Genomic DNA, 25,164 nt, shown 5'->3' with positions numbered 1-25,164 from the left:
CAGAATATGCCTCTAGAAAAAGACAGGAGGTCACAGGTGGTCCAGGAATTGATCGTGCGCAAGGGGAATCTGAGGTTCAAGAATGCATCAGGAAGGGTACACCATAGATAGCCACAGGGGTAAAGGAGGGAGCAATGCATCTTATTATAGACTCACAGGGCACAAACACCCTGACGTATGCACAGGTCAGAAGTCCAACTTCTGGCCTAACCTGTCAAACTGTTTCCCAAACTTCAGGCAATCATAGGTTACTGACAAAATTTTCACCACACACTTCTATGACCCTTACTAGAATTTACGTAGTATTTTTCTTTAAATCACTTTTTTATATGAATACATTTAATAAATGGGAAAGGAATATCACAATCCAAAATAAGTACCAGTGTCACCTGCCATAAAGAGAGAGGAACAGAAAAACCAAAAATTACAAGTGTTCATGTACAGACCCATGAAATCATCTCACATACGACCAGGTGCGCCCATGCACTTAGAGAACTGTTGCCTTAAAATGGAAGAAAAGTTAGCCAATCTGATCTGACTCTCTGAACTATCAACCTCTATGACAAGGTGACCTGTGATGATAGAAAAGATTACTTGGGTTCCACTATCTATTTAGCTAAGAGTTCCTTACCTTTAAAGGTTGTGAGGCTAAAGACGCGCTGTGCAAAGACAGTAGTCTCCCTTTTCCTGGGGGGTCTCAGAATGGAGATACAGTCTGAGCCCCCCAGTGGATGCCTGAAACCACATATGTACAGAACCCTATATATATTATGGTCTGTCCTATACATATATACCTATCATAAAATTTAATTTATACCTTAGGTAAAGAAAGATTAAATAATAACTAATAATGAAATAGAACAAACACATAACAATAACTGCAATGAAAGTTAAATGAATGTCTCTGTCTCAAAATATCTTACTGTAATGCATACACATTTCTTTTTGTGATGATGTGAGATGCTACAACGCCCACGTGATCGATGAAGTGAGGTAAATGAGGCAGGCATCGCGACATAGTGTCAGACTATGAAAGATCACCTGCTTCAGGTGAGCATGGATCATCGAGCCATGACAATGTCGATGACTGGGGAAATTTAATATTTTTTGAAAAGCAGTTGACCATGAGCAACTGAAACTTTGGAAAGTGAACTCCATGGATAAGGGGGAACTACTATAGTACTCAAGATCTACCTCAAGATGAATGACTCGTATGTAAAATCACTCACCGAGTCTTAGAGTATATAGTCGAATCCTGTCAGCAGGACCCAAGTACTTGAGTTAATCCAGAAAGAATCACAGGAAAACCCTGCCCATGGATCTGTAACCCACTGAAGACCAGACTCACCACTTCTTAGACTTCAGCCGAGGCGCTGGGTTCCGGGGGATGAGGAAGAGGGCTCTCATTGGGTGCATGTCACAGAGAGCTGCAAGAGATGAAAACAAGGGCCAGCTCCAGAGACGGGCTCAAACTCATGTCAAGCCTGCCCTAGGTGTGCAGCCAACGCTGCCAAATGGCTCTCTGAGTCCACACATGACCAGTGAGCACAGTCAGAAGATCACAAAACTTCCATCTGGTAAACACTTAAAAGAGCTGATGTCTAATTACAGGAGTCTCATAAAATACAACACTTTTCAGCTAGATATTAGTATTTCTACTCTGACTTTATGTTTAAAGAAACAAAGATAAAGGGTCAACAACATTTGCTTTGCTATAAATAACCATCTCAGATTCAAAGTAAACAGCATCAAGATAACAATTGCAATGGAAGTAGTAAGTTATTTTTAATTAGTAAAGCTTAAGTGTTAAAGGATTTTTGATAATCCATGGTCTGTTTCTTATACACCTAAGGTCACTCAAATGCATGTTATCTACATAGACTTTTGGAGTATAAAACACTAGACCAGACACTCCTGTCTCTGTATTTCCAAATATCCTGAATGGCTTTTCACTTACAATGGGTTTTTTTGTTGTTTTGTTTTGTGTTATTCCTTGGCTCCAGGAAGAGCAAACGATTAAGGCAAATGAAGTGTGGCAGAAAAATTATAAAAATATCTCAACCTGCAAACATGACATTTTCATTGACAGTGAAAGCATTCAAACATTCTATTTTAATAAAAATATTTCACTAGTTTACTTTTCAAACATCTGGGAGTATCCTTGCCCCAAAAGCTAAAGAATCTGTGGGTTGAAGCTTATTTTTAGCTCCTTTAAGTACTTGTCACAAATGATAATATGGTTTTAAGCCAGTAATATATAATTTCTATGATTCATAAATGCCTATTAGCATTGTGGATGCAGGGAAATTTGTCAACAAAGACTCCCAATCGGTCATGCTACAGATGAAATCTACCAAGTCTAGTGAGAAATAAGAAAACTATGATGACTTGAAGGTAAAAAATAGATGAGCATAACAGCCTGTCATGAAAATAAGGGACCTTGGAAAAGCAGACACTGAGCTGTTATTAAATGTGAGATGGGAAATTTCTTCCTCACAGGAAACAGGGAGGGGGCCAGGGAAGGCTGGGAGAGCCGTCAGATTGCTGTACAAGTCTGGCGTGAAGGGAAGAGGAAGAAAAAGTAGGCTGAAGTGTGCTAGGTTGTCTGACAGTCTAAGGAAACTAAGGAAGAAAACCCGAGAGCGAAAGCTGCCTCCAGAGGAACCCTGTGTCTCCAGGAAAGGGTCTGCCTTATATCTCGGTCATGCTGGTTGCTGGCTGGGCGTGGACCTTGGTCAGTTGAGCTTCCTGCGTGGGAATCTGTGAGGCATGTGCTCTTGGCCACCAGTATCCCCGATCTCAAGGAATTTGAGAGGTTCTGCAGGTAGCAGAACCCTGAAATAAGTAGGGAAATCTAAAAATACAACCACTATTTTAATAAGCGTGAGAATAGTTGGCATTCTGAGTGCTTGTGTAGCCTATGAGCTGAACATCGGCTTTGTTATTTTTGTTGGGGTTCCAGGTCTTTCTGGGTTGGTCCCAGCTTTATGTTAGGTGACAGGTAGTTCAAGACTAAACTTGAATACACTAAACCTGTAAAACAAACAAGTCTGCCCAAAGTTGCCTCCCTTTCCTTTTTTCCCTAATAACTTCAAGACCCTCACACCACTTGGAAATGAATGAATTCCTGGTTGATTTAAAGATGACTCTGCTTTCTAAACATGCCAGCTGGGGTCCACGCAGGGCCCGGTGTAGCAGAAGGACAGCAGCGGCGGCTCCTGGCGAGGAAGTGCCACTGCCCACAGAGCGGGCCAGCACGGAGGTCACCCTGCCCACAGAGCAGACCAGCACGGAGGTCACCCTGCCCACAGAGCAGGCCAGCACGGAGGTCACCCTGCCCACAGAGCAGGCCAGCACGGAGGTCACCCTGCCCACAGAGCAGACCAGCACGGAGGTCACCCGAGGACGGTACTTACGGGGAGCGCCTTCTGCCATCTCGATCGCAGTGATTCCCAGAGACCACAAGTCACTCTGGAAAAGAAGAAAGGCACAGACACATGCATAAAAGCAGTCAACAAAGGATAACTTGGTTAAACCCGGTAATTGCTTCAGAACTGCCTGCGGGAGAGCCATTCAGTCATCTCTTTACAAACTTATTTCAGTTGCGAAGCTTAAAGTAGTGACAGCCTCATTCACTTTCATTGACAATACCTTTCGCAATAAATATATGAAAAAGGAATATATGGTTTTAAAAGTTATTGTACCACTACTTTGGGTGGTAAACACACAATACAATATACAAATCGATGCATTATAGAATGGTACACCTAAAACCTATATAATTTTATCAACCAATGTCACCCCAATATGTTCAATGAAAAAGTTAATTTATTACTAAAATGTATCCATTGCTTGAACCATATGAAATTGCTGCTATTGGACTGTGTTTCACATTGTTATCAACTTGTTATTATCATATATTTAACTGTACATGTTTAAATATACATTTGAAAAGGTTTGCCCGATTAGGTGGTAGTGCAGTGGATAAAGTGTAGTCCCATAATGCTGAAGACCCAGGTGTGAAACACTGAGGTCACCGTTTAAGTGCAGGCTCACCAGCTTGAGTAGGGGGGCACCAGCTTGAGTGTGGGATCATAGACATGACCCCATGGTCGCTGGATTGAAGCCCAAGGTCGCTGACTTGAACTCAAGGTCACTGGCTTGAGCAGGGGGGTTACTGGCTTAGCTGGAGCCCCTCACCCCTCGGTCCAGGCACATATGAGAAAGCAATCACTGAACAAATAAAAGTGCCCAACTATGAATTGATGCTTCTGATCTCTCCCTTCCTGTCTGTTGCTGTCTCTCTCTCAAAAAAAAAAAAAAAATAGAGAGAGAGAGAAAGAAAGAAAGAAGAGGTGTATTCACTTGTATATACCTGCATACACCTGTGAGTGTGAGACCACCACTACAATCGAGATAATAAACATATCTATCATCCCCAAAAGGTCCCACTTGTCCTTTGGAGTCTCCCACTTCTGCCCTTCTTGTCCCCAACCCCAGGTCCTATTCCAAGAGAACCACTGATCTGCTTTCTGATTAGTTTGCACCTTCTCAAGTGTTACATAAATGAGATCATCTGTTTCTTTCACTTAGCATAATGCATTTAAGGTCCACCCATGTCTTAGCATGCATTATTACTTCATTCCTTTTTATTGCTGAGTAGTGTCCTATGCTAAGGATATACTATAGTTTGTTTATCCATTCACCTGTTGGTGGACATTTGGATGGTTTCCATTCTGAGCTTTATTACAAATAAACTGCTACATTCATCATAAGTCTTTGTATAGATGCATGCTTTAATTTTTTTAAGTAAATACTCAGGTATGGAATGATGAGCTCATATAGTTGATGCATACAGGGGTGGGCAAAAGTAGGTTTACAGTTGTGAATATGCAAAAGTTTACTCTTGTATTATTATTTATTAATAATTGTATTGTTTTCCATATAAATAACTGTCAACCTACTTTTGCCCAATCCTGTATTTATAGGCAATTGTTTTTAACATAGAAAATTGACAATTTCATGTGATTTCACAAAATGGGGAAACTTTGGATGGTGGTATATTCACGGACATATTTCTAGTGCTTAGAGCAGAGCCAAGCACAGCTGTAGGTACATGATCTATTTGTTAAATGAATGAACAATGTCTTCTTTCTTGTAAATAGATTAATATGCAAATAGAGACCCTATCCCCTTGTACACTTTCTTATGCTCAGACTGACTTGGATGCTCTTTTCAGAATTTCCCAGGATAGCAAGCACCTCAACCGGAACCTGTGCAATTTCCACCTCTAATGACATGTTTCTTCCTCACTCTGTGTGTCTGGCTCAGTGGCCTCTCAATATTACACAGGAGGGAGCAACTCAAGAGATGGAAAAAACCAGGTTAGGGAATCTCCCCAAAGATGCTTGCTGCTTTAGCTTCCCATTGATTGGTATGAAATAACAATGTGAAATTATTTTAATGACCCATGATCCCAATGAAGACTCATCCTCTCATTTTAAATATGTGTTACTCCCAATTCTCACCTATAATTTTACTCAAGTCAGAAATCAGAGGTAAATCTCCTTGCTGTTATCACCAAACAAATGTCAAGGCCATATAAAAAGCAGACATATCTGGAAGGGAACTCCATGTTGAGCTGTTCCCTAGAACTAAACTTCTCAATATCCTGGGACATTCAGGCCTATTCAGTATCTGGACAGAGACCCATACAGTGTGGTGGGGGCTTACTGGGGTAGGAGGTCTAGGCTCTCACCTAATGTATTATCTACCTTAGAGCAGGCGGCTGGGGCACACACTGCACTAGGGCTAAGGAGGCACTCTTTAATTCATGACCCCGTCACATAAATGTTACAAGTTCTCAGCTCAAATGGGGATGACAACAACCTGTATAATACCACTGTCTTCAGATTCCAAGTAACTTCTCTTCACGGAACACAACTCAGGCAGTCAACTCTTGGCCTTTGTCTTTGTTATATTTCAAGATGCATTCAAAGTTGACACTAAACACAGTTTGCAAGGCCCAGCACGCCATTGAGTTGTCCTACAGTCTCCTGGCCTTGCTTAGTGAGGATGCTTCCAAAGCTGAAAGGGAAGTCTGGTCCACCTATTGCAGGTTGGCTCAGGAGCAGTATCTGGTCATTGACACAGACAACTTCTTGGAAACATGATGAAAACACTGAATCACTTACTGTGCAGTAGGCATTAAACAGGAAACATAACAAGAATAGTCTGGAAATGGTAGGTTGTGATATTGTGATAGGATTCCAGTATGTCCCGGCCTTGGAAGCTCTTCCACCATTTCCTCATCCCTAGTAACTGAATGGTTGTGTCCTGGGAAATGAGGTACAAATGAGAGACATCTGGCTGCAGGCCCCTACCTGCCAAAGCAGGGTCAAATGTAAATGACCTTCAAGTCTAGGAAGCTTGAGCTAGTTGCACTTGAAAGGAAATAATGGCTCTGGGGTGAGAGGGGCTCCAGGCTGGTCCTCCGATAAGGAAAGAAAATGCTCAGTAAACTCAGGCCAACTTCTGCCTTTGGGTCTTTCCTTTAGTTTTGCTCTGTTTCTGCAGCAACAACTCCAGTTATATGTTCCCCAAACTAAAGTCTTTGCTTAAAATATCACGTTCTCAATGAGGATGGACCACTGAACCTCTCCCTGCGCACTGCCAGTCCCCTCCCCCCTCCCACTTTTGTCTCCCAGAAAACGAATTCCCTTCTAACAACTGTGTACTTGACTCATCACTAATTAATTATGTTTGGTGTTTACTGCTTGCACCCTTTGCCACCAACATATACACACTAGAATATGAGGTGCATGAGGACAGGCATCTATGTTTTGTTGAGTGGTGTATTCCAAGTACCCAGAACAGTGCCTAGCACACAGTAGGCACTTAACCAGTGTTTGTTAAATAAAGAAACCAATGAAAGATGCAGGGGCAAGAGCTAAATGTCCTAAGGCTATTAGATCCCTGGTAGACCATCTAGTCCAGCGATTTTCAACCTTTCTCATCTCATGGCACACATAAACTAATTACTAAAATTCTGAGGCACACCCAAAAATATATTTTTGCCAATCTGACCAAAAACAATAGGAATAATTTTGATTCATTCACACCAGATGGCTACTTTGTGTTGGCTGTTGTCACTTTTTTTTATTAAGGCAGGGGTAGTCAACCTTTTTATACCTACTGCCCACTTTTAAATCTCTGTTAGTAGTAAAATTTTCTAACTTCCCACTGGTTCCATAGTAATGGTGACTTATAAAGTAGGGAAGTAACTTCACTTTATAAAATTTATAAAGCACGAGTTACAAGTTAAAGCATATACTTTATGTCAGATTTTTGCTAAGTTTGGCAGAATAAATCTTTATAAAACAACTTACTATAGTTAAATCTACCTTCTTTATTTATACTTTGGTTGCTCCACTACTGCCCACCATGAAAGCTGGAACGCCCACTAGTGGGGGTAGGGACCAGTTGACTACCACTGATCTAAGGGAAAGAGGTCAGTTTCCCTGACTAAACTGTCAGGTACACCACCATGTTTTAAAAATTCTCGTGGCCCACCAGTGTTCTGCAGCGCAGCGGTTGAAAATCACTGATTTAAATTAACCTTTCATTTCACAGATGAGGAGAAATGATTTACCCGGATCACAGAGCAACTCAGTGCCAGGTTTTCAGCAGAGCCAGTGTCCTGCCTCCTGGGCCAGTTCTCCTTTATTGTCATCACAACAGAAGGACCTGACTACTCCCCCCATTGTTTTTCACTCCACTGGGTCCACAAAATAATTGCTCCAAATAGAGTCTTACTTTGTCTATATGTAACTGAAGGTGCTGAGACTCCATGAGGTAACCCCAAAACCAAAGCTAGGAAACTGGCCTCAACTTCCTAGAGACAGCACGAGTAGTCTTTCCAGTCAGACCCCTGGAGTCACAGCTAGGTTTTCAATTTAACCATGTGCAGAACACGGCTCAGGGCTTAGCCTTCTGAGCTACACAACAGATAGAACTGTGGCGTGTATACATGCAGCTATGTTACCTAGCACAAAATCTGGCACATAGCCGTCTCAAGAATATTGCTTTCTTCCTCCTCTACTACAAGGCAAAACTGACTCTGCCTGTCCAGTTGGTCTCCTACGACTTCCCTCTAATGGCTGCGGCAGACACTCTTTGCTGGCTAACCCAAAAGACATTTTCAACCGCATTTCCTTTGCTGCCTCCATTTAAGAGTATAAAAAAGCTAAATGTGTTCATCCAGACTTCCTTACAGATAAGGATGACAATTAAGAAAGCGCCATGGTTGTGGCCAATGACACCCAGCCAAACACCTTAGGGGATCTTTGCTTTTCCTGAAACAAGTAACAAATACAGTTGATTTCTTGACAACTCTTCTTCATTTCTTAATGCCTTGAAGGAAAACATGTTATTTGGAATCATAGCATCCATCTTGCAAACATAGGGTGATAAGTCAACAAATTCATGATGACAGGGCAGAATGGTAGGAGCTTGGTTTTCAAAGATATCAATGAGCCACCACACCAACCCTGAACTGCCTGCCTTTAGACTAGTGCTGACTTAAGAAATGTAAGTAGAGCCCAAAGCATTCCTTACTGATAATATATACAGTATATAGCAGTGATTTGAGGCAGCATATTTTGACTGTAGGGAAATGGAGAGGGCCCAGATGTTAGGTGACCCTGGATGTATCCCACAGGAAGCACGGTGGGTCAGTGAAGAGAGGTGCTTCCTTTATTCAGTTCACAACACTGCAGATCCCCTCTTCGGTGGCTCTCCCCAAGCCCCCAAAGTAACTTCAAAGGTCATACCATCCCCGCTTCCCTGCATCCTCTGTCACATGACCAGGCCACAAATTGCTTCTTCTTTAAGCCCTCATTTGACAGAATCATTAGGATAATTTTTTTTTTTTTTGCTCGGGTTCTCTTGTTTTCCAAAAGGGACATTTATATTCCTGGCCATATATCTACTCAAAGCTGCTCGTAAGCTATGCTTAACTGCCCATGCTAGAGAGCAATAAACATCCTTGCTGGGCCTTGTTTAAGCCTTTGGATGCATTAGCAAGTCCCAAAGACACCTCAGAGCTTAAATACAGGAGAAAATGTTCCAATTACAACTGGCAAGACAGATCACAGGAGACAAGGAAGGGAAGAGAGAAGAACAAGATGCGGAGAGTCAGGGAGAGATAAGTTTCCTTCCTGGCCGTGGCACGACTCATTTTGGCAGGAGCTCGGTAATTCATTATTCCAGAGGTGCCATGCAGCCTGCCCTGTGGCATGATTTATAGCCAAGTCTTGTCTGCATTATTAACAGAACAGAGACAAATCTGGTGCCTCAGAGGAGGCAACCACACAACTACTGGCTGGTGGGGGCCATCTGGCATGCAGGCAACTTGAGCACAACAAGATAGTGTCCTTCTGGGGCTAGTCTGCCCAACACATGAAGAAAAGAACACTTTCAGATGGCCAAGCCAACCACACAAGGAAAGAGGCAGTGTGGAGCAGGGAGAGGCAGAGAGCTCATGCTGTACAGCCAAGGAGACCTGGGCACATCTAGCTTGGTGACTTGGGCAAGCCACTTAACTCCTTGGATCCCGTTTCCTCACCTGTAACATGAAGGAAACACCTATTTTGTAGGGTTAATAATGAGAATTCAGTAAGATAACATGTGTAAAGTTCATACAATGCAGTGCACATAATGGGTATTTAAAAAATACTGGTGCAGACAGACCTGAGGACCAATAACCACTGACTGACAGTTCAACCAGCACATGAGTCAGATAAGGTGGCAATGAGGTATGGTACGATGCAGGTGTAAACAGGAAGTTTACAGAGAGCAAACAGGAAATGGCATGTCCTTCCTCCTCTGGCCTTGCAGTCTCCCCTTACTGGGAAGTCCCGTTAGAAGCCAGATGGACAAGCGGAAATGGGAATAACCAAGTTCTAGACCCATCATCACAAAGCAGAGAGTAGCAAGGTAGTCTCGACTTGACAGACAACAGCTTAGTAATACGCATGACCAGTATAATGGTTTCACAGACCAGAAAACAATCTTGCATTCTGTAACTTATTTGTTATTTTCTTTTTGGAAAATTTCAGCTGGACAAAAAAAATTGTACTTATTGGTTTTTTAAATTTATTTTTTATTTTTTATTGAATTTACTGGGGTGAAATGATATGAATTGTGTGTAGTCCCTATGGGCAGCACTTTAATTCAGAAATAGAAGTCACTGAGCAGCAGATTCTGGCTTCACATAAGCAGACACTTAAAAGTGTGTAATACAAATCTGAGGTTGAAATCATAGGATACTGCTGGCTTTTTTCCATCAAAAACAGCCCCAAGTAGCAGTACCTTTATATGGCACATACATATAAATACTATCATATATTAAGTACTTACAAATGTTAGGCACTGAACTAGTTCCTTTATATGTTAGCTCATCTTATTCTAACATAACCTTATAAAATATACAATTTTTAAATTCCATTTTATAGAGGTTCAGAAAGGTTATGTAACTTTCCTGAGGTAATACCGTGAACAGAAGGCAAACCTGACACTGTAAACCAGCCCCACAACTTCAAAAGTCTGATTCTTTATTTACTATGTCATACAATTATATCTTTCATTATATATAAACAGAAGCAAAAAACATAAAAAATAAAAATAAACAGAAGCAAGGTGACGACTTCAAGGTCATCAAGAACATTCAAGCACAGGCAGTAATTAATAATCCCATTTCACAAATAAAACAAACTAAAGGTAGAAATCTTTAGTCTCTTGTTCATCTACATTTGCTATATTACTGAAGGAAAAATGTTGGAAGAATAGCTCCTTCTCTTTACCTGGGAATTAGCATGTGGCCTGGAGGAGGCGCTGGTGTGTTTGACTGAGGAATCTTACACAGGCGATGTGAACATGGAGCCACAAGAAGTGTGTTTAATAGCCATTTCTGCTTCCCCCGGTGACGATTACGTGGTGTCTGTATTATCTTTCTCTTCTACAGAATAGGGATAGGATCTTTGTTGTCAGTGGACAGAGGCCAGGCCTTGTTTGAGAATGAAATGCTCATTCTGCAATCCAAACACTGTCCTCTGATGTGACACCCTGAGTGCATCTCGGTGACTTTCTTCATCTCCAGCTAAGCCTCTTACCTACAGTAGCTATTTTCATCCTGCCTGAATGAAGCCACTTATCTGTGATACAGAAGAGTGAGTACTTGTGGTCAGTGCACAGTATGCCCTCAAACCCTGGAGGAGACACGTGTGTCTGCAAGTCATCCACAGCATATGTGTGCAGTCTCATCAACGGTATGGGTGAGTAACAGGCAACATTAGCACAGACTGGGCCAGAAGATGGGGGGGGGGGGTTAAGAGGATATACGATTTCATTATATATTTCTTATTTTTCTAATTTAATATAAAAGCAAGGCCAGTTTGCTGGGAAAGAAGAGCAGGACAAAAAGATATATAAACATGTTAAGTTCTTCACCCACGTGTTGTACACCCATGGAATGGGAGAGAATTGGCTACATTATGTGTACCATATGGTGAGTTGATTTTCATACGTAACACTATCTTGGGGTCTGCCCAACTTCAATATGGATGCCGCCTTGTTGTTTAAATGGCTACGTTGTATTCTACTGGACAGATATGCTAGCATTCATTTAACCAGTTCCCTATGATGGGCATTTGGCTGCAGAGACGTTTCTTTGGTGAGTGATTGTGTTAAAGCAGTAAGTATATAGGGCTATAAAATACTCAACAAATCCCAGCCAACTAAAATGAAATTCAAATTTAAAAAATAACCATTTAAACAGTCTAGGAATTTTGAACAGTTTTATTAATTTCAAATCTCTTGAATCCTTATTATTAAATGAGAGAGCTTTCATTATTGCCCCACAACTTACCAGGGAAATGAAACCTTTCCTTTTGCTTGAAGTGTTTTGACAGAATTTCTAAAAACAAGAAAGGAAGGGCCTCTGGGGGGAAGCGAGCACACCAGAAAAGTGAGATTCCAGTGCCCCTCCTTAGGATAGGGGTTATTTTCAGTCAGTACTTACTGCGCCCAGTAGTTATCAGACAAAAACCAGACTGCAATAAAAACTATGAACAATTCAGACTACTTTTCTACAGACGCCCTTATTTTACTGAATTACTGTAGTTTGTAGCAAAATTTATAGCAGTCTGTAAAGACATCTTAAACAACTCAATGAATACATAATAATCAATAAATAATAAATCATATACAAGTCAAATAATAAAACCAACTATAGTCTCCTCTTTTGCATTCTGTCTTTATTTTAAAGAATGGGCTGCTGTGGTAAGAACTCTAACAAAGCTCAGTGGCCTTCAAGTCATCTTTTATTCTAAACATGCCCTCTAGGCTGAAAGAATCTGTAATCCCTGAAACCCCAAAGCAATGACATCAGGTTCTGAAACTGGGATACACAGCTTGGTCAAATGGGCTACCGAATGTACAGTACCAAACCCTTGAACTTTGAACTGCACATACTGATACAACCTGACCAATTCCTTACACATAGTGTATAGTCAATAAATACACACTGAGTGAATGAATAAATGGTTTAGAAAGTCAAAGTACTGTCAAGTTGTCTCCTGGTGACAAACCATATTCCTAAGAATTGTGAATAGAAGAAAGAATAAGACTTGGTGCTAAGAAAAAAGTAGAAAAATTATTTAATGAATACTTTCTTCCCTGATCCACAATAAAATTGTGAAATGGTTGAAATGAATCTTCCAAGAACCCCACACCTTCCTTTCTGCCCAATCTTCCTCGTTTTTATCCTTTCAAGTTCCTTATTTTACCTATGACAAGTGACCACTGGAGCTCATATTCCTGCCATGGCTCCTTCCTCCTCTGTGCAACCTACACTCATGACAATCCTGATAAACGAATTCACGCTAAGGTCTAAATGACTGATATAGTTGAATCCTAACTCTCAGAATTACTTATTTTATAATAATGGACATAGAAATTAACCTTCAATTCTTTAATGTCTCAGGATACTTTCATAATCACATGAACCTCCTTATACTTCTGGAATCATACTGTGCAGCATGAAGTGCCCTGTGGTTACTCATGCACTGGGCTTTGCCCACATCAAGAGTTGTTGCATTGGGTTCAAAATTCCTCACTGAACTCAAACTACATTCTCAAACCATAATCTGAGGAAATAAAACCAAGAAACCAGTTTAATCCCAAGCTTTGGCTTGGTAAAAGAAAGTCCTCTTCTACTTACTCTACTGAAAACAGCTAAATCACAGGGATCTATTTCATGTCACAGAACAAATGTCCATGCACACTCTAGCTAGTCATAATACAGCCAGCAAAAGGTTAAGCTAAGGATAGAAGTTTAAAATACTGATTCACCATGAAATATTATAAAGAAGCCTAAAATATCTCTGGCTCAGCCACAGATATAAGATATATCTTATATCTATAAGACTAGTTAGCACTTGTTAAGTATGACTATAGTTTGAAAAATTGGTTATAGCTAATTATGATACACATATTTGGTCTGGGACATATATTTTGTAATGGCTCCTCTGAAGGGATTTGCAAATTATATTATTTGAATGTGCTTATCATTATTAGTTTAAATAAATGACACTTGTTTTGGCAAGAGATTAATTTTTAACTTCACAGCTGTCTCCAGACAGATTGTTGCCAGGTTATGACAGTGACTAACCTCCAAAGGAGATGGGCTTTCCAGGAGATTATTTTGTTTTCAGACTTTCAAGCTTGCATTTCTCCAAACAGAAAGGACAATAATTTTGTCAATGCCCAGGGATGCCGGGTTCCGAAAACTCTGCAATGACTGCATCTTTCTGACCTGATTTCAGTAATAACCCCACATATAGAGAACTAAAAATGTTCTTTAAGAAAGGAATTCTTGAGACAGAGGGAAAATGGCAACGGAATAGGCAGACGTTGCAACTCTGACCTCCCAGAACCAAAGTGGATTACAACTTAACTTAGGAACAATCATCTTGAAAAACCAACTTTGGACTAAACTAAGAGGAATCTATAACCAAGCATCATTGAAGGAACCACACTGCACTGGTAGAAAAGGCGGAGACGCGGAAAGGGCTGCCCCAGTCCCAGGAGTGAGCAGTGGCCCAGAGGGTATATCATGGTGGGGTGGGTTTCCTGGAAAGTTGTGGGCCTTCAGCCACAGGACCAGAACCCCTGCCAGGACACCCAGAGACTAGAGGAGGTGTATGGACAGTAGTAAGCTGAAAGAAGAGCCGGATTATTGTTTGCAAGAGGGAGACAGAACTCTCAGACCCAGGCTCTGTCTTAAAGGGACCATGCAGAAAACCTTGTTCACAGCCACTTACCCAGGGCTCTGGGAGCAGGGAGCACATAGAGGACTGGAGTACCGAGAGGACAGTGTAATTTCAGGGGCACAGGGAGAGACTGTGCTGGAGAGCCACACTGACCCATGTAATGGGTCACTCCCCAAACCTAAAGTGACCATTTTTCCTGGGAGAACCAAGCCAGCAAAGGGAAGGAATTACCCTGCACACTAGAGGCTCTCCTGCTCCAGTCAGTTCAGGGAGATGCTTAGAAGCAGGGGGTGCATCAGGGACACAGGTTTTGAGTGCTGCGGTCTGGGCTACACAGCCCCCCCCCCATGCTGAGTACCCTCTGAAGGGTGGAAGGGCTCAGCTGCAGTGGAGGCCGCAGTGCTTGGCCTGTGAGACAGTGGGGGCCGGAACTCAGCAAGGCAGCCTGCGCCGTGGTGAGGGGCAGAACCTGAGAGGAGCGCAGCCCGGGAGAAGCAGCCCGTGTGCCCCCCCAGGGAGCGCAGCCCGGAGAAGCAGCCCGTGTGCCCACAGGGGGTGGAGCCGGGCGAGGTGAGGAGTCTCCCATGCTTGTGGGGCAGCCCAAGCTGTGGTCTACAAGCCAGCGTACCCGGCAGTGCTGGTGCCTGAGTAACGGAGGAGGCAGAGGCAGCTGGGGGGAAGGGCAGCAGAAAGACCACATCTCGGGAATAGAGAGGCCACACACACTGGCCAGAAGTAGATAAAAGCCAGTCTAGGAGTGCAGCTGATAGTTACAATGGCATCAGGACTGAGCAGAGGCAGCCACAAATTCTGGATCACCTGTAGCTTCAAGAAGGTTGCTAAGGGCCAGTCATAAGCAGTGACCCCCACTGATCTGTGTCAGGATTTGGTCAGGGAGGTCCAGCACTGGTACATCCAGCGGCCAGATACAGAGAGCATCAGCTCAGGACCTAAAAACCCTAGTTAGAGTGGAATCTTAAGAAAAGGCTCAACACACCTGATCTAGCTAAGGTATAGAAAATGCTGACACAAACAGCAGAAAGAGCAGTAGCAGCAGACAAGTAGCCCATAGCAGATTACAAACAACAGCTGAGGCCAACCCAAGAAGATCTAAAAAAAAACACAACTGAAAGCTGGAGGCAGACAACACAAACCCTATACTCACCTAGCTACACAAACAGCAAATCCAAAGGAGCAGTCTCTACAGAGACAAAATGAAAAGACAGAGAAATGCAATTCAAATGAATCAACAACAGAAATCCCCAGAAAACTGAATGAGATGAAAATAACCAAATTACCGGATACAGAGTTTAAAATAATGATTGTTAGGGATTGTTAGGATGCTCAACGATCTTAGAGCAACAATAGATGGACATAATGAGCACCTGAACAAAGAGATAACAAGCATCAAAAAGGACATTGACATCATAAAAAGGAATCAGACAGAAATGACAAACACAATATCAGAAATGAACACTACACTAGAAGGAATTAAAAGCAGGCTGGATGAAGAAGAGGATCAAATTAGTGATTTAGAGGACAAGATGACTGAAAGCACAGAAGCAGAACAACAAAAAGAAAAGTGGATCAAAAAGTCTGAGGAAACTCTATGAGAGCTCTGTGACAACATGAAGAGAAACATCTGCATAATAGAAGTTCCTGAAGGAGAAAAAAAAGAAAACGGGATAGAGAGCCTGATTGAAGAAATCATAGCTGAAAACTACCCTAAATTGATGAAGGACAAAGTCACACAAGTTCAAAAAGCACAGAGAATCCCATTAAAGGGGAACCCAAAGAGACCTACACTGAGACACATCATAATTAAAATACCAAAGCTAAGAGATAAAGAATACTAAAAGCTGCAAGAGAAAAGCAGTCAATCACCTACAAAGATGCCCCTGTAAGGATGACAACTGACATCTCAACAGAAACACTTGAGGCCAGAAGGGAATGGCAAGAAATATTCAAAGTATTGCAGAACAAGAACCTACAACCAAGACTTCTTTATCCAGCAAGGCTATCATTTAAAATTGATGGAGAAATAAAAGGCTTCACAGACAAAATACAAACAAACAAACAAACAAAAAAACTCAAGGAATTCATTACAACCAAACCAATGCTGGAAGAAATGCTAAGGGGCCTGTTGTAAACAAAACAAAGGGAGAAAAAAAATCTAGTAAAAGAGGACTGTAGATTTAAAAAATAAAATGGAAATAAACAGATACATATCAATAATAACCTTAAATGTAAATGGATTAAATGCTCCAATCAAAAGACAGGGTAGCTGTGTGGATAAGAAAACAGGACCCATACATATGCTGTCTACAAGAGACACACCTCCAAACAAAAGATACACATAGACTGAAAGTAAAGGGATGGAAAAAAATATTTCATGCAAATGGAAATTCTAAAAAAGCTGGGGTAGCAATACTTATATCTGACAAAATAGACTTTAAAACAAAGGCTACAGTAAGGGATAAAGAATGTCACTGCATAATGATAAAGGGAGCAATCCAAAGGAAGATATAACCATTATAAATATCTATGCACCTAATATAGGAGCATCTAAATATATAAAGCAGATTTTGATGGACATAAAAGGCGAGGTCAACAGCAATACTATAATAGTACGATATTTCAATACCCCACTAACATCACTGGATAGATCTTCAATAAAGAAAACTAACAAAGAAACAGCAGACTTCACACACTTGATGCACTGGATTTAATAGATATCTTCAGAACCCTTCACCCTAAAGCAGCAGAATATACATTCTTTTTTTTTTTTTTTCTGTATTTTTCTGAAGCCGGAAATGGGGAGAGACAGTCAGACAGACTCCCGCATGCACCTGACCGGGATTCACCTGGCACGCCCACCAGGGGCGATGCTCTGCCCACCAGGAGGCGATGCTCTGCCCCTCCGGGGCGTCGCTTTGTTGCAACCAGAGCCACTCTAGCGCCTGGGGCAGAGGCCGAGGGGCCATCCCCAGCACCCGGGCCATCTTTGTTCCAGTGGAGCCTCGGCTGCAGGAGGGGAAGAGAGAGACAGAGAGGAAGGTGCGGTGGAGGGGTGGAGAAGCAGATGGGCGCTTCTCCTGTGTGCCCTGGCCGGGAATCGAATATACATTCTTTTCAAGTGCTCATGGTACATTCTCTAGGATAGACCACATGTTAGGGCACAAAAGCGGTCTCAACAAATTTAAGAAGATTGAAATCATATCAAGCATCTTTTCGAATGACAATGGAATGAAACTAGAAATCAACTACAACAGAAAAACTGAAAAGCACTCAAACACTTAGAAACTAAATAGTATGTTATTAAATAATGAATGAATCAACAATGAGATCAAGGAAGAAATTAAAAATTTCCTTGAAACAAATGAAAATGAACATACAACAACTCAAAATTTATGGGACACAGCAAAAGCAGTTCTGAGAAGGAAGTTCATAGCATTATAGGCATACCTTAAGAAGAAAAAGCTCAAATAAACAACTTGACCCTGCATCTAAAATAACTAGAAAAAGAACAGCAAGTAAAGCTCAGAGGAAGTAGAAGGAATAAAATAATAAGGATCAGAGTGGAAATAAATGACATAGAGGCTAAAAAGACAATACAAAGGATCAATGAAACCAAGAGCTGGTTCTCTGAAAAGGTAAACAAGATTAATGAGCCTTTAACCAGACTCACCATGGAGAAAAGAGAGAGGATTCAAATAAATAAATAGGGGAAGGAGGGGCTTTTAAGTCAGTTGAGATAGACCATAATAGTCATTGAATGGTTCTCAGCACCAGCCTGTTTTTCCTGTTCCCACTGTGGCCCACACTGACTCAGTGAATCCACGCATGCCATGAGTAACCCGGGATGATGGGTGGGGGCGCATGGGACTGCATAGATGACACGTTTTCACAGTTTGGGTTCCTCCAAAAATGATTTGACCTATAAAACCCAGTGATTTTTTTAAAATCTAGTTGGAGTTTTTCCCCCAAGTGTACTTAATCACCTTAGTGCCAGTTTAGTCCAGTTATGCAAAAGAAATTCATATTGCATGTTTGATGCAACAGTTTGTGCCATCCCACCCCTGCCTGCCTGGGGTACTGGGAAGTGAGGAGCCCTCAGGTGGAGGGGTTGGACAACCCTTTATGGATGGAGGGGTGACCTTGGAAGTATTCAAACCATTTTCCATAAAAGGTTCATAAACAGCGTTAAGGGGTCATTTGTTTGCCAAGTTCATAGACGACAGTACATTAGATAACAGTACCTAAATCAAAAAAATGTACTTGTTAGTGAATACAAAACATTATGTGATTCATGTGAAGGGTTTTCAGAAGCTGCCTGCAATGGAGGATATTGCTTTATTAATACTCAGTGGAAAAAACTACATTCAGAACCCAAACAAAAACTGCCAAATCTAATTATGTTAAGAAAAGTTATCCTTGGACAGTGTATTGGTTTTCTTTTCCTTTGTAAATAATTTCCCCAAATTTAGCAGCTTAAAACAATCCCCGCTTCTTAGCTCACAGCTCTGTAGCTCATGAGCCTGGCTTGGCATGGCTGGACTCTCCGCTCAGGGTCCCACAGGCTGAAACCAAGGGTCAGCAGGGCAGCATTCCTGTGTGGAGGCTCTAGGGAGAAGGCTGCTTCCACGTTCATTCAGGTGGTTAGCAGTGTTGGGTTCCTGTCGGGGGCCTTTCAGCTCAAGGCTGCTCGAATTTCTTGTGTGCTCCCCCACATCCAATCAGCAATGGCCCATCGAGTCCTCATTCTTAAAATATCTCCACCTTCCTCCGCTGTGTGAAGGTTCATGTGATTAGATCAAGCCACTGAGATCATCTCCTTGTGTTAAGGTCATAGAAGATATCATAAAAGAAAAAACTATAAATAAATAAATAAAATTAGAAATAAGAGTGGAGAAGTGGCAACTGACACAGCAGAAATACAGAGGATTGTAAGAAAATACTATGAAGAACTATATGCCAAAAAATTTGACAACCTAGGTGAAATAGACAAATTCCTTGAAACATATAATCTTTCAAAAATCAATCTGGAAGAATCAGAAAACCTAAACAGACCGATTACAACAAATGAGATTGAAACAGTTATCAAAAAAACTCCCAACAAACAAAAGCCCTGGGCCAGATGGCTTCACAGAAGAATTCTACCAAAGATTCAAAGAACTAACTCCTGTCCTTTTCAAGCTATTTCAAAAAATTCAAGAGGAAGGAAGACTTCCAAGCTCCTTTTAAGAGGCAAGCATAATTCTGATTCCAAAACCAGGCAAAGACAATACAAAGAACGAAAATTACAGGCCAATATCCCTGATGAATTTAGATGCTAAAATTCTCAACAAAATATTAGCAAACCAGATCCAGCAATACATTAAAAAAAATTATACAATCATGATCAAGTGGGATTTATTCTGTGGAGGCAAGGTTGGTACAATATTCGCAAATTAATCAATGTGACTCATCATATAAACAAAAGGAAGGAGAAAAAAATCACATGATAATATCAATAGATGTAGAAAAAGCATTTGATAAAATCCAGCACCATTTTGATCAAAACTCTCAGCACAGTGAGTATACAGAAAACATACCTCAACATTATAAAGGCCATCTATGACAAACCCACAGCCAACATCATACTCAATGGGCAAAAATTAAAAGCCATTTCCTTAAGACCAGGAACAAAGCAGGGGTGCCCCCTTTCACCACTCTTATTCAACATAGTTCTGGAAGTCCTAGCCACAACAATCAGACAAGAAGAAGAGATAAAAGGCATCCAAATAGGAAAAGAAGTAAAACCATCACTATTTGCTGATGATATGATACTGTACATAGGAAACCCTAAAGTCTCAGTCAGAAAACTACTGGACCTGATAAATGAATTCATCAAGGTGGCAGGATATAAAATTAATACATATTCAGATATCAGAGGCATTTTTATACACCAACAATAAACTGTCAGAAAGAGAAAGAAAACAATCCCCTTCACTATTGCAACAACAAAAAATAAAATATCTAGGAGTAAATTTAACATAGGAGGTTAAAGACTTGTACTCGGAAAATTATAAAACATTGATTAAAAAAAATCAAGAAAGATACAAACAAGTGGAAGCATATACCGTGTTCATAGATAGGAAGAATAAACATCATTAAAATGTCTATATTACCAAAGCAATTTATAAATTCAATGCAATTCTCATTAAAATATCAATGACATACTTCAAAGATATAGAACAAATATTCCAAAAATTTATATGGAACCAAAAAAGAACACGAATAGCCTCAGCAATCTTGAAAAAGAAGAATAAAGTGGGAGGTATCACACTTCCTGATATCAAGTTATACTACAAGGCCATTGTACTCAAAACAGCCTGGTACTGGCATAACAACAGGCATATAGATCAATGGAACAGAACAGAGAACCCAGAAGTAAACCCACACTTATATGGACAACTGATATTTGACAAAGGAGGTAAGAGCATACAATGGAGTAAAGATAGTTTCTTTAGCAAATGGTGTTGGGAAAATTGGACAGCTACCTGCAAGAAAATAAAACTAGACCAACAACTTACACTATTCACAAAAATAAACTCAAAATGGATAAAAGATTTAAATGTAAGTCGTGAAACCATAATCATCTTAGAAGAAAACATACGCAGTAAGCTCTCTGACATCTCTCGCAGTGATATATTTACTGATTTATCTCCATGGGCAAGTGAAATAAAGGACAGAATGAACAAACTAAAAAGCTTTTGCACAGCTAAAGACAATAAGAACAGAATAAAAAGACAAACTACACAATGGGAGAACATATTTGACAATACATCTGATAAGGGGTTAATAACCAAAATTTATAAAGAACTTGTAAAACTCAACACCAGGAAGACAAACAATCCAATCAAAAAATGGGCAAAAGAAATGAATAGACACTTCTCCAAAGAGGACATACAGATGGCCAATAGGTAGATGAAAAAATGTTCAACATCACTAATCATTAGAGAAATGCAAATTAAAACCACAATGAGATATCACCTCACACCAGCCATAATGGCACTCATTAACAAAACAACACAGAATAAGTGCTGGCGAGGATGTGGAGAAAAGGGAACCCTCCTGCACTGCTGGTGGGAATGCAGACTGGTGCAGCCACTGTGGAAAACAGTATGGAGATTCCTCAAGAAATTGAAAATTGGATTGCCTTTTGACCCAGCTATCCCACTTTTAGAAATATATCCTAAGAATACCAAATCACTGATTCAAAAGAAGAAATGCACCCCCATGTTTGTGGCAGTATTGTTTACAATAGGCAAGATCTGCAAACAGCCCAAATGCCTGTCAGTGGATGAGTGGATTAAAATGCAGTGGTGCATACACAGTGGAATATTATGTGGTCATGAAAAAGAAGGAAATCTTACCTTTTGCAACAACATGGATGGACATGGAAACTATTATGTTAAGTGAAATAAGCCAGGCAGAGAAAGAAAAATATCATATGACCTCAGTTATTTGAGGAATACAATGAACAATGTGAACTGAGGAACGGAATTGAGACAGAGGAGAGATCAAAGGGACCAGAGGGAAAGAGGACAGAGGGAAAGGGGATGAGAGGATGGGATAAACCTGAAGGGAAGGGGGGATGGTGCTTTGGGGAGGGGGGCAAAGGAGATGTTGAGGGGAATATGGGGAACGGGGGGGACAGATTTGGGGTGACACAGGAATCTATGTAAACACAATAAATTTAAATCAATTTTTAAAAAAGCTGTGGTACCTGTACACAATGTAATGCTACACGGCCGTGAAAAAGAAAGAAATCTTAACTTTTGCGACAACATGGATGGACCTGGAAACTATCATGCTAAGTGAAATAAGCCAGGCAGAGAAAGAAAAATACCATATGACCTCACTCATCTGAGATATACAATGAACAATGTGAACTGAGGAACGGAATAGAGGCAGAGGTGGGATCAATGGGACCAGAGGGAAAGAGGACAGACGGGAAAGAGACTGATGAAATTATATACACATAACACAGCGTTATAGAACGGGAAAGCGAATCCTGGAGGGGAGGGGGAGGACGTTGAAGGGGGGAGGGGGAGGGGGACGTTGAGGGGAACACTGGGGTGGGGGGTGTATTCAGTGGGACACTGAATCTATGTAAACACAATAAATTAAAATCAATTGAAAAAAAGGAATTCTTCAAATATACTCTTCAGAGGCTGTTTTGTTGGTAATTAGAGATTTATACAGAACATCTTAGTGGAGCAGGGTAATAAAAGGTGGGACAAAAGCAGATTTTCAGTTGTATGTGAAACAGCTTATTTTTGTATAATTATGTATTAATTATTGTTTTCATTTACATATGAACAAGCCCCATCCTGTATATTGGGAAGAATTCTGAACAGAGCACTGGGAGACCTGAGTTCAAGTCCCAACTCTGAGAAGATCCCCAACTGAGTGGGCACTTGCAAATGCCTCCCACCTCAGTTTCCATCTCGAAACTGGAAGATGAGATGTATTTCAAGATAATCACTGAAGTCCTTTGGCAAAAATATATCCAGGTTAATATATGTAATAAATTAACAAGTTACCAGTTTATGACAGAAAGTTACAAAGCACAAATAAAACTTCTATGAAACACCACAACCGGCTTTAGAAACATCATAAAGGAGCTACCAACATCCCATTGGTTCTCTCTCTCATTGAAAAGAAACTCCAATAATCAACATTAAGCAATGTAGAAATGAGTAAGTCTGGTTATTTTTAATCAGAAAAAGATGACCCAAGACAACATATTCATATTTTGGTTCTATTAACATAAAAAGTTATCAGAATATATATATGCTTTGCAAAACATCTAAACTATAAACAAAATAGAAGTCTGTTTCCTAATTTTTTTTTTAATTCAATGAGATGAGGCGAGGCAGAGGATCCCGCATATACCCCAACTGGGGTTCACCTGGCAAGCCCCCTATGGGGCGATGCTCTGCCTATCTGGGACCATTGCTCTGTTGCTCAGCAACTGAGCTCTTCTTAGCACCCTGGGCCAACTCGCTCCAATTGAGTCATGGCTGCTGAGGGGGAGAGAGAGAGAGAGAGAGAGAGAGAGAGAGAAAGGAAAGGGAGAGGGAGAGGGAGAGGGGTAGAGAAGCAGATGAGCACTTCTCCTATGTGCCCTGACTGGGAATCTAACATAGGACATCCACATGCCTGGCCAAGACTCTAACACTGAGCCAACTGGCCAGGGCCTGTTTCCTAATTAGAAGCAGGAGCAAATTAAAAAGAATACAGAATATGGTTTAAGCATTTTTTACAAACAGGCACTCAGATATAATGGGTGACTTCATTAAAAAGATTTTCAGCCTGACCAGGCCGTGATGCAGTGGATAGAGTGTTGGACTGGGATGCAGAGAACCCAGGTTCAAGACCCCCAAGGTTGCCAGCTTGAGCGCGGGCTCATCTGGCTTAACCAAAAAGCTCACCAGCGTGGACCCAAGGTTGCTGGCTCAAACAAGGGGTTACTCAATCTGCTGAAGGCCCACGGTCAAGGCACATATGAGAAAGCAATCAATGAACAAGTAAGGTGTCGCAACAAAAAACTGATGATTGATGCTTCTCATTTCTCTCTCTGTTCCTGTCTGTCTGTCCCTATCTATCCCTCTCTGACTCTATCTGTCCCTGTAAAAGAAGGGAAAAAAAAGATTTTCAGTGGAATATCTTATCATTTTACATTTAAATAATATGTTTTTAGTTCTCTCTTTGGAATACATAAATCATCAGCCCAAAGCCACATGAGAATTCTCTGAAAGATTCAGTAATATTTTGAGCAGAGTTTTGAAACATAATGGAAAAGTAAGAAGTCACACCTTGAAATCATATGTGGCGTCCGGGTTTTCATCACAGGCAATAACTTCTGGGGCCATCCAGTAGGGGGTGCCAATGAAAGTGTTCCTCCTGCCCACTGTGCGGTCCAGCTGGGCACTGACTCCAAAGTCCACTATTTGAGAAAAGGCAAATGAATCAAGTTCATTGTTTTTATATGATGATAAGATGAATATGTCTTTTTTGTTAAACTGTATACAATATGAAATTTACTATTTTAAACATTTTAGTGTTTTAAACATTTTAAACTGTTCTGTGGCATTAAGTACATTCACATTGTTGTGCAACCATCACCACTATCCACTTCCAGAACTTTTTAATCTTTCCAACTGGAACGCTGTACCCATTAATAGTAACTTCTCCTTCTCCCCTCCTCCTAGTCTCCTGCAAGCATCATTCTACTTTCTGTCTCTTTGAATCTGGCTACTATAGGTACCTCATATAGGTGAAATCGTACAGTATTTGCCTTTCTGTGACTGGCTAATTCCACTTGGCATAATGTTTTTAAGATCAATCCATGTTGCAGCATGTGTCAGAATTCCTTTACTTTTTAAAGCTGAACAAAGTTCCACTGTATGTAGGTGCCACGTTTTGTGGGTCGACCCTTGGGTTGCCTCTTCTGTGTTGCTACTGTGAACGTGTGTTTTTAAATTGCAGTTATGAATGGATAAAGCGTGCCAAGGAGGGAGTCACAAATTGTCCTATTTGGTTACACCAAGGCTTCATGGGGACCAAAAGTATCTGTTATAGCTGAAAAGTAAGCTTGATTGCATCCATAAAGGGTCATATTTAAGGGATTCAAAGAAAGTGATTAAAAACTAAGCTTCTGGAGTCAGACTGCCTAAGTGTACAACCCGTTTCTGCCATGTCCCCATGACGTGGCCTGAGGCTAGCAGAGCAGCCTCCTTGGGGCTCCGCTTCCTGATCTGTAAAATGAGGATGACAATATCTA

At 41.0% G+C, this 25,164-nt stretch overlaps 1 protein-coding gene across 7 annotated transcripts in view; it reads right to left on the bottom strand.

The window, feature by feature from the left end:
- TNIK (TRAF2 and NCK interacting kinase) overlaps nucleotides 1-25,164 on the bottom strand; it is a 415,592-nt gene that overhangs the window by 119,264 nt on the left and 271,164 nt on the right. For all 7 annotated transcript variants that reach the window (XM_066241478.1, XM_066241483.1, XM_066241479.1 and 4 more), the window contains exons 7-9: nucleotides 24,197-24,327; nucleotides 3,417-3,471; nucleotides 1,349-1,427 (exon numbers count right to left, since the gene is read on the bottom strand). In XM_066241478.1, coding sequence (XP_066097575.1) covers nucleotides 1,349-1,427; nucleotides 3,417-3,471; nucleotides 24,197-24,327 — 265 coding nt within the window. The remainder of the gene's footprint in view (nucleotides 1-1,348; nucleotides 1,428-3,416; nucleotides 3,472-24,196; nucleotides 24,328-25,164) is intronic.

This window comes from Saccopteryx bilineata, chromosome 8, assembly GCF_036850765.1.
Source record: "Saccopteryx bilineata isolate mSacBil1 chromosome 8, mSacBil1_pri_phased_curated, whole genome shotgun sequence".
NCBI lineage: Eukaryota > Metazoa > Chordata > Mammalia > Chiroptera > Emballonuridae > Saccopteryx > Saccopteryx bilineata.
The sequence above is the reverse complement of the archived record's forward strand: the minus strand, read 5'-3'. Positions and strand labels throughout refer to the sequence as shown.